The 10,357-nt window shown below is 36.9% G+C and overlaps 1 protein-coding gene across 5 annotated transcripts; it reads left to right on the plus strand.

Annotated features, from left to right (window-relative positions):
• Positions 1-406: 406 nt before the first annotated feature.
• LOC122085395 (pentatricopeptide repeat-containing protein At4g02750-like) lies at positions 407-7,665 on the plus strand. Of its 5 annotated transcripts, XM_042653807.1 has the most exons (6): positions 407-648; positions 2,543-4,368; positions 4,751-4,915; positions 5,582-5,667; positions 6,637-6,713; positions 7,115-7,665. In XM_042653807.1, the coding sequence occupies exon 2, from the start codon at positions 2,748-2,750 to the stop codon at positions 4,275-4,277; it is 1,530 nt and encodes a 509-aa protein (XP_042509741.1). In that variant the 5' UTR covers positions 407-648; positions 2,543-2,747; the 3' UTR covers positions 4,278-4,368; positions 4,751-4,915; positions 5,582-5,667; positions 6,637-6,713; positions 7,115-7,665. The 5 variants fall into 5 exon arrangements, with proteins under 5 accessions (XP_042509741.1, XP_042509740.1, XP_042509739.1 ...); XM_042653806.1 differs by having other exon boundaries at positions 6,637-7,665; XM_042653805.1 differs by lacking the exons at positions 6,637-6,713; positions 7,115-7,665 and adding an exon at positions 5,786-5,955.
• Positions 7,666-10,357: the final 2,692 nt, after the last annotated feature.

Below are 10,357 nucleotides of genomic sequence, written 5' to 3' on the forward strand. Positions count from 1 at the left end.
TTACCCCTACAATGATAAGGGTAACTGATCTGAATCAATTAAAAATTGGGATCGATCTCAACCAATACTGATACCATACAACAATACGATAAACCATGCTTCGCTATCAAACGCAACTAGGGTTTCCTTCAAGGATAGGAGGAAGAACGTTTGGGATGAGCAGGATAATCAAATGATGGTTAGGTCGTGTTCGCAGAAGTCGGGTTTCTGTGAGAAACGGATCGGGTAGGGTTAGAAATTTGAGGTAATAAATCAGAACCGTTGGATCTTTCTTTCCACATGTCGAACAACTAGATGGAGTTGGAGAGGATCCGGATCCAAACGGTCCTAGCGGGCACATCTATGTTAAGGGTGTCCGGATCCCGACTTCCGAGTCCGTTGTTTTGATAAATACTCAGTGTGGATTGGCCCCAAACTCGTCGCTCACTCAGTCGACTCTATGGACCGCCCAGTTGCCTCATTAGATCGAGCGAGTGGAAGGTGGGAAATTGGCCAATCTATCGGAAGATCGTCAAAGTCGACTCGCTCCTCAGCGAAACAGACCCTTACAGCTTCCTCGGCTCGTCCTCTTCATCCGCTTGGAACTTGAAAGAGAAGGAGGATAAGGACGTGGGCAAAGCTCTTGGCCGGATTCAACACCATTGCCAGGTTTCTCTTTCTGAATTATGTTCATTGGGTGGAGTTTTTCGTTGATGTGGAGTCTCTTGTTCTGGAGTGGAAACTTCGTCATATTATCATACGTTATGAGAGGGTTATTTGCTTATTGGGTAAAGCTGGAATTAGGGTTAGCATTTTCCATTTAGTTGTGGCGTTTCATTGCCCGAGAGATTTTAGGGTTTTGACGAAAACCACCAAACAGAAGTCAAAACCCCTGAACAATGGTTCTTGCATTTCTACATTCACTTTTACTTGATTCCAGAACTTCTTAATTGTCCTTGAACCCTCTGAAACGTCTGAAACGCCCCCACTGTCCTTGTTGCTTCTTTGAGCTTCTTGAATGAACGGGAAAATGTGATTACTATATTCATATTTTGGTGATGGGAGCTGGGAAGTCGCTTTCTCTTATGCTATGCTTTGCTCCAGGGGACCGGTGAGGTTAGATATATAAACTAAGCACTATATATCAACTGACAAACACATTTAAGCATTGTATCTATTATTAGAAAATGAAGGTTAAGAGATGATGGGTTGTTACTCATTTAATCTTCAGTTTTAATTCGTATAGATTTATATTAGATTAGTAAGTCTTTTATGGGTTCTTTATGCGGGTTTATATGGTTCAGTGATCTTGTAGTCTATCTGAAGTGGTTGCGTATATACATATACTGCTATTCTCTTTCTACTGTAGCCTCTTTTCGTGACCTCTAGGAGCTTCTGGTGATTTTAGGTATAGGTTTTCACTATCCACAAAAATAAGAAAAAGTATACGAAGCTTGTTAAACTCAAATAAACCTGCAGATGTCTTTTTTCTTCCCTGACTTTAAATTTGACACTATCGTTGATCTTGTGAGTGAATTCTGTCTGAACATTTCTGTGCTATGCTGTTTCGATATATGAACCTAGCAAAATGCTTTTTGTATGCTCCAATTTAGTAATTTGTTTTCTTCTTCCTAATATTTGACCCTTTTTTCTCTCTTGAGTTTTTTGAAACCCAGAATGGATTGAATGGTCATTTTAATGGCGCTGTTTCCCTTGCTTCATCTCAGAGCATGTCAAAAGTTGACTTTATAGTAACTCCTAACTGACTGATACCTTTTCAACATGAGTAATTTAACTTTTTCCATTCAATCAGTTTTGGTCTGTACAGAAAGGATGTTCCCTTGTTAGCAGGACCATGAATTAAAAAAATGTTGAGCCTCGCTTACTGACTATCCCTACCGCAAAGAGCAGTTTTCTTACTGCTTTACTTGGAGTTGGTGTTCTCTCATCAAGCGCCTTACCCGATAGAGCCGCCTAGCTTACAGAATTTCCTTCTTCCGACTTTCACTATGGTGCCGGCTTCTCTTCTCTGACGAGTGCCCAAGAGAACGAGTCGCCCTCGTCCGTCTTTGCAAGAAAAATGTTAATCGATAAATACTCAACTCCATTCCATTCCATTTTATTCATATATGCCATTATCTCATAAATTACTTGTATCAACACAACAATTCAACACAGGTCATGTTAAGCCCTTTTGTGTCTCCCTTTTAACATCTTCAATTCAGACCACATCATTTATTATTTGTTCCTTCATTCTTCTTCTCCTTACACATAGCTAAATCATTTTTCGATTCAACATATTGTTGTATGATGTGTTCATTTATGGATTTTTTTTTTGGAAAGGAGAGTGCAATTTAAGGAAAAAAAATCTTGGAGATTGGCTAACAAGTCACATATAAATTCAAAATATTCAAAAATTGTATATATTGGCCATTAGATATGAGTTATTTTTAGAACACTTGAATCAAACTGCAATTTCCATTTTTATTGGCTTATCATTTCCCCCCTCTCCCTAGTATTGTTGATTTTTCATACCTACGATGCCCTTTCAAAAATGTTGCAGGACTGTGTTTTTGAAGACCAAACCACATTACCATGTTGTTATCAGGCTATGGTTCTAGTGATTCGATCCAATGGTTGAAATCATTGATGCTCTCCACTGTACGAATATTGTCTTGGGTTCATTTCCAGCTAGCTTACTGAAGGAAGTTTATGGATGTATTTGTAGTGGATAGCCTCAAGTAGAATTTCCAAATGATTGATGGCTCATGCTGCTCTTCAATGATGAGCCCTTTGAATTCAAGAATATGGTTCTTGCAGTACGTAGAGTAAATGCGATATTAATCATGTGTTCTACTTGTAAATCATTTCATAAAAGAAATATAGAATCTCTTTCTGATGTCCAAAATCATTATGGTTTGAATACACTATCTAATAGCCATACAAAAGACACAGAGTTGGTGGCATTGACCAAAAGATTATCAGATTTCATGATCAAAGGGGAAGTAGATTATGCAAGAAAGCTTTTTGATCAAATGGGCCACAGAGACTCTTATTGTTGGAATGTGATGATCAGCGGTTACACCAAGAATCACAGGATCGGTGATGCAAGATGGATTTTTGATAGCATGAATGAGAGGAATACTGTTTCATGGAACACCATGATATTGGCTTACACTCAAGAGAGAAAGATGCACATTGCATTGAAGTTATTTTTAGTTATGCCTGAAAAAGACATTGTCAGCTGGACCACTATAATATCTGGGCTTTGTTGGGATTCTCAAATTGAAGATGCATGGAAATTATTCAAGCAAATGCCTAACCGTAGCTCTATCTCCTGGTCTTCTGTTATATCAGGTTTTCAGCAAAATGGGTTGGCTGCTGAAACTTTGATGCTGTTTAAAGAAATGGTATCAATAGGGATTCGACCAACTTCACATTCACTTACTAGTGCTTTGACTGCTTCGGCAGATTTGGCAGCTTTCTTTGTTGGCCAACAACTTTACTCCCAACTTCTTAAAAGAGGATTTGAGAATAACACACAAATTAGAAACTCAGCCATATCTATGTTCATAAAATCAGGTATTGTTCGTTATGCAGAACATATTCTTGCAGATATGCCCCAACCTGACCTTGTAACCTGGAATTCTATGATTATGGGTTATGGGCAGCATGGGTATGGCTTTGAAGCAACCATAACTTTCCATCAGATGCAAAAGGCTGGGTTCCTGCCTGATGGTATCAGCTTCTTGGGTGTTCTTCAAGGCTGCAGCCATTGTGGATTTGTGGAAGAAGCAAGCAAGTATTTTAATAGTATGAAGTTGGATTATGGAATCTCCCCAAAACTGGAGCACTATGCATGCATGGCTGATGTCTTTGCACGTGCTGGGTTGCTAAAAGAAGCGTTTCAGATAATTATGAAAATGCCATTTCAACCAACAACCATCTTTTGGAGGATACTGCTGAATGGGTGTAGGGTTTGGGGGTATCTGAAATTGGGTGTGCATGCAGCTGATCAGATTTTGAAGCTTGAACCTTATAATTCAAGTGCACATTTGATGCTTATGGAGATGTATGCTTCAGTCAGGAATTGGACAAGGGTTTTGGAAATACGAAAATTATTGAGGGAAAGACGAGCAAGAAAGGAGTTTAGTTATAGTTGCATTGAGATACGGGGGAGGGTACACTTGTTCACTACAAGAGATGAAACTCATTTTGAATCAGATAGCATTTACATGGCCCTTGCCTTGTTATATTACGATATTGTTGACTGTTCAAGGATAGATTTGCATGGCTAGAATGAGAAATCATGGAAACTTTTCCTCATCAGTTCAGGAAGATATGGACATGGACATATGTCATCAAGAGTATGAAGACCATTTGACGCAGGCAAGCAGTTTTCGTTTAAACGTTTTAAAACCATAATGTTCTAGTAACTAATGTAATATGTGGCTGAATGTGATATCAATCAAGCTACACTACAAAATCTGAATATATGATACATCAATATATTTTCAGCCATCAGCTTCATATGTTTCAACAAATGAAAATCTGAGGAAACTTTTGGTCCTGGGGGTTTGGTAGTTTGTAAACCTATATATGTTCATTTCAACATACCCAGTTCAGTTTTAATGGGTGTATTTTTTCAACCTCCTTATTTCTTCCACTTTGATAAAATTCATCATCCTTGCTGATATATTCAACTCCTGCCCTTCTTTTTTTCAAGCATATGATCAGTAAAATGCAATAGCACTGGGTTTCCCTGTTGTAGGTGTAAATCAAGGATGTGCTGATAATCGAAAGTTGGTGGCCAATACTTTGCATGCCACAATGATCTGTAACATTTAGTTGGAGCACTGCAAACAATCCAAACGGCATATGACCGAGGTTCGGCTGTCGATGAAGTGGCTGACTTCTCCATACCAGTTTCCAGTTGGTAAGAGCTATTTCTTGACACTGCCCTCCTCTGCCCTGCTGCACCCGCGCCCTTCCTTCCCCCTTACTGCTTCATATATAGTTAGTTACGCTGAGATTGTGGGGGGAATTTGTTGCTGTATTTAGAACCTGTCTCAACAACTACAAATGTTGGGCTTCTTGATTTTAACATTTAGATTACATACAGTTCTTATGTCACAACTTAATCAATTGGTTCAGCCACAGGTTTAAGGCCAGAAGTAATTGCTGCAAATCAGATTTGATCAAATTCTAATGCGAACCATGTTGCATTTCCTTGCATGGAACTACCATTCTTCCTATTACTGCTTCTGAAACAATACAGTTGGGCCAAGTATAAGTTTGAGTTTCAGAGAAGGGCCTGGCTTGAACCACTCCCATTGAGGCTGAGTTAAGAACTGGAGCTAGCAGCTCCCTTTGATCAATGCCATGATCTTTACTGAAATTGCAATAGGAGCAGAATCATTCACTTTTCCCCCTTTTTTTATTCTCTTCTTTTTTTTTTTTGGGGGGGGGGTGGGGGGGTGTGGTTGTCCTGAAAAGAACTGAATTTTGGTGTCATTGGTGACAAATGACCATGTTAAATCATTTTAGTATTATTAAATCTGACTCTCATCTTTGTAATTTATGATTTCTGTCAAACATGCAGGGAATCTTGCTTCTATGTTGTGGACTGAACTAGTCTACTGGAGAATACCTTACGACTTCAGTGCAGACAAGTCTGCTGCTTCGAAGGTTGAGTTCAGAAATTTTCATGCTTGGGCTATAAGGTCATGTTTGTGTTGACAAGCTGTCATGTAAATTCTTACCACTATTTTCGGTGATAAATTTTATTTTTCTTATGTTCTAATAGGGAGGTCCTAGCATTGCTCTGTATCTTCTAAAGAAATCCAGAGGAAAGTTGGAGCTTCATCTTTATATGTTGATTGGTCATGGTTGACACAACACAGAATGTCATTGTTGTTGCAACTTGTATTTGTTCGAGTATATTAACAAAAAACATGGTCTGCTTTACTACTAAAAGCCTCTGCTCTTCCACAATCCATGGTAAAGAACATTGTAGAATTATAAGTTCACCTGGCAGAGATGCGTTATCTACTATTCACATTAAGAACAGATTCAAAGCTAACTTATTGATATCAAGAAGTTATTTTCTGATCAAATCCAATCGAAGTAGGGCAACTATGAACTATTCCAGATGATAGATCAGAAAATAGACCTAGTCTGCTAGCTTATATTGCATTAAATCATGGAAACACTAATATCAAGAATTCATTTTCTGATCAGATCTAATTGAAGAACAGTTTCAAAGCCTGCTTACTAATATCAATAACTCGTTTACCTATCAAATATAATCAAAATAGACCAACTTATATTTGCATGAATCATGGAAATACTAAAACACAATCTTAACGTAGTTGTTAAGTTGGCTACTGAATGCAATTTAAAATGGACACATTAAATTGTGAATGGATGAATATGATAGGAAGGAAATGCTGATGAGTATCATTGTCGGGTTCACAAGCATGTGGACCGTCCTTTCTGGTCCACTACATAATTACTTTCTGTCACGGTTTGAGTATTAAGTGTCATTATTTACAACCTGTTGTTTTATTATTCTTTTCCTCCTTGTAGTTTAAAAATTTATTGACAACTTTTCTCTGTGTGAGTTCCTCCTAATATTTTCCATCTTACTTTTTACAGATTATGGGAAAATTTTCTTGTGGATATGTAAGAATTTGTCTAAAGATTTGAAAAGTTTTTGCCACTATCGCTAAGCAGTAAGAAAAACCATTTTTTTTTCCTTTGATGTTGCAATGAGGTTGTGAGTCTTGGGACACAGGTCTCAGAAACTAAAATACAGTAATGTTGAACTTGGTGAACAAATTATTTTGAAGTGTTTGTTTCCATTCATAAAAGAACAATTAGATCCATCCAGAGGACTCAGATTGCCTTGCAGAGTACAGACAAAGGCCAGGACCGTGGCCTTGTAAAGACCTAATTCTATTATGAAGGATGATAAGGATTGAACCACTAATTCTTTTTTTTTTTTTTTTTTTGGAATGGGCCAGCCCAAACAGATTAATTTAAGGGTTGGGTAGTTGGGTTGGGTTGATGTTGGGTGTGTTTTTGTACCCTTTTAACCTTATCTTCTTATGTAATTTCTTCTTCTTCTTTTCAGAAAGATGGAGAAGAATGAAGAAGAAGAATTATTTGTACTGTTAACATCATAGTTTTGCTGCTTGACAGCAGAAAATAAAGCTGCCCAGGTGGGGTTAGATATACACATTATTTAGCTCTATTTATTTCTTTGGAAAGGACAATTCTATTCTATTAGAATGATACCTTGGAGGGCATGGATTAGTGAGAGACAGGCTGAGATAACCATCAAGAGCAAGCAAACTCTGTTTTTGTTCCAACCTGTGACTTTTGAGCTTTTGTGCTCTTTTTAGGTGTAGGGACAAAAATGGGAGTCATACGGGGACTTGAGACTAGAGAGCAAAAGGCCAGAGAAGTGAGAGAGACCAGAGAGCAGTGCGCACTGGCCTCAAAGGTGGAGGGCCTGGCCTGGACGTTGACGCAGCTGGAAATGTTAAATGATGAATTTCCTTGTCTGGTGGTTTCATAAGGGGTTGTTAGGTTCGATTTGAACTGGAGTGAGATGATGTAAAATCAAGATAAAAGTTGTATGGTTATTATTTAGGATACTTATATAATTCTCTTAGCGGGTGAGGGTTGCATATGTGATTCACTTACTATTAGATTGTCATCTTACACGTCAAGTCAATGGTAAACGGTAAAAATATATTTAAGGGGAGAGAAAGGAGACCCATAAGGAAACTCCATCCCATAACCCAGTATACCATGTGAAAGTGGGACTCAAGGCCGGGTCTATCATGACTATCAAGTGATCTTACCAACTGATCTTACCAACTGAGCTAGCTGACAATTCACTATCAAGAAATAGTTGCGCTTTTGGATCCAGGTTTTATTTCTGTTACAGTTTATTCAGATGATTTATCAATTACCTCTATTATATCTTTCTGAAAGTTTGTGGGTTTTGGGGAATTAAAGGTGTTTGATAGTTTTTTGAAAGAAAAAAAAATCTTTTTTATTGGTTAGAATTTATTCATTGTCGAAGTAAAATTTAAATTTCTTCTGAACATATTAGTGGAAATTTGAATAGTTATTTTTGAGTGGCCACTACTCAGGAGTTCTTTCCAGGCAAATACAGTTTCAGATTAGGTAGTAGACCTCCCTTTCGTGGTCTTTTGGTGGTTAATAGAAGTTATTCTTTTCCACGAAAAAAAAAAATAATAAAAAATTCATTTTTAACACATCACAAGTCAAATATATATATAGTTACATTAGTTACATATACTGAGGTTTTCTCCTTGAGAGAACTATTGCTATTAAGTGTTGCATGGCTGGGCAACTTCCTAAGTTTTTATAATAAAAGGATTCCTGATTTGCAAAAAAGTAGCAAGGTGTAGCAGCGGCCAAGCTCCTCTAGTTGGTTTAGGAATCAGCTGAAGTAATTTCTTTTCCTGAGAATAAAACTTCTCTTGTTTTTCATCCTTTGTGAGCCACCATCTTCATGCCTGCCAAGATTCTTTTTGTCTCGTTTTCTTCTTTATGAGTGGCTGCAGTAGAATTTGTGTTGATGAGTCTAAACTCGCCCTGGATAAGTATTCCATACACCCACCCTGAAGCTGAGTTCAAAATATTAATTGCATCAGCACAAACTAAAACTGGGTATGACAAAAAAGTGGTATGAAAACCTATAATTAAACTGGCTGGACCATCTGTATTGAATAAAGTGGATTTATTAAAACATAAAACCATTTAAGTCAAATAATATTGCGACACAAAGATGCAACCAAGAAGAGGTAAAATGACTTTGGATATTACTTAGACTTTTAGGCTTTTAGGCAAATTGACTCCAAACACGTGTAATTTTAGTTTTCAGATGAGCTAAGAAAATGAAACATTTTTTTTTCTTTTCTATTCAATTCATTTCTTCCCAAGCAAACATGGCCTCAAGGGTGAACGAGGCCCTAGTAAAACCAAACACTGATTAAACATGAGATAACAAAGGAAAGAGGAAATACCTTGTCATATATCCTTACAAGGTGCATGACGTTTGACAGGAAAAGTGATTAATGTTTATTAATGGGTTTATAGTCTTATGGTCATTTATTTATTTACTAATCTAGAAACCTTTTCAAAGAGTGGGTCTTGACTGTCTTGACTCTTGACTGAAACAGAGAAACAAATAAAAAAGACGTGAACCCCATAATTTCTACTCACTTTGAAGTCCGCAATCTTTGGCTTAAAGCCTAAGAAAAGTTGTATTATATTAATTTTCTATTACCATATAAAAAGCCTAAGAAAAGTTGTATCATATTAATTTTCTATAACCATATAAACAAAGCAATTTGTTTAACTTATGCTGCTATGACCAAGTTGTCACGGGCTTGGTATACTTTCTCAAGATTTTCTTATAGATTTTCTTTTTAAAAATCTTTCAAAGTGATTCTTAGTAGAATAGAATCTGACACAGATTTATGGTAAAAGGTTTCCTACTTTGTGCAAAGTAGAGAATTATCTACCTTATACACCTAGTTGTGCCACGTGAAATAAATAATTATGTGGTAACTTTGATCATTGGATCTTTTAATTATGCTTTGGATTGGTTATGTATCAAATTTCATGGTTGAATACAGTTATATCCCTTTCATGAATATCCATGCATTCTTGAATTTTTCAGCTGTCCACGTACTCTGTAAATATTATTATTTTGGTTCTTTTGAAATTCAATCATATTGAGAATCAAACAAGTGTTTCTCACAAGGATCAATCCAAAGAATGAATGATACCACAAACATAGAGAGGATGAAAAATGACCCAACTTGTTCTTCTCAATGCAATATGATAGAAGAGTTTGCTCCGCCACGTAAGATCACATAAATTATTTACCTGATTTGGGAATTTATTACTGAAAATATTTCATCTGTCTTGAGTGATGACTGGAACATTATCTGAGGGGCACTAATTTCCCTCCACTTCAACCAGGAAAGACTGATTCAAATTGGAAAAAATTTCTCCTTAATCAGTTAGTGTCTCCTCCATGTTTGGACAATTCACAAAGGTTCCATCATTTATACCATAAGAGTGATCATGCAAAGGAGACATTTGACTACATAATGATTCTTTGCCTTCAGCTTGTTCACCAAATGGTAAAAAAGAGTAACCTTCACTTTTGTTGGGACATTTAGTAACTTGGTAATTGCAAAACTTATTAATTACATGTCTTGCTTGTTTTGTGACTAACATGTGCTTAGCTCAACTTTTGACTTAATGCGCTTAGCTTAACTTTTGACTTTATTTACTGCAGGTGATATCACCCAGTGCTTGGGATATT

This window comes from Macadamia integrifolia, chromosome 8, assembly GCF_013358625.1.
Source record: "Macadamia integrifolia cultivar HAES 741 chromosome 8, SCU_Mint_v3, whole genome shotgun sequence".
In the NCBI taxonomy this organism is placed as follows: domain Eukaryota; kingdom Viridiplantae; phylum Streptophyta; class Magnoliopsida; order Proteales; family Proteaceae; genus Macadamia; species Macadamia integrifolia.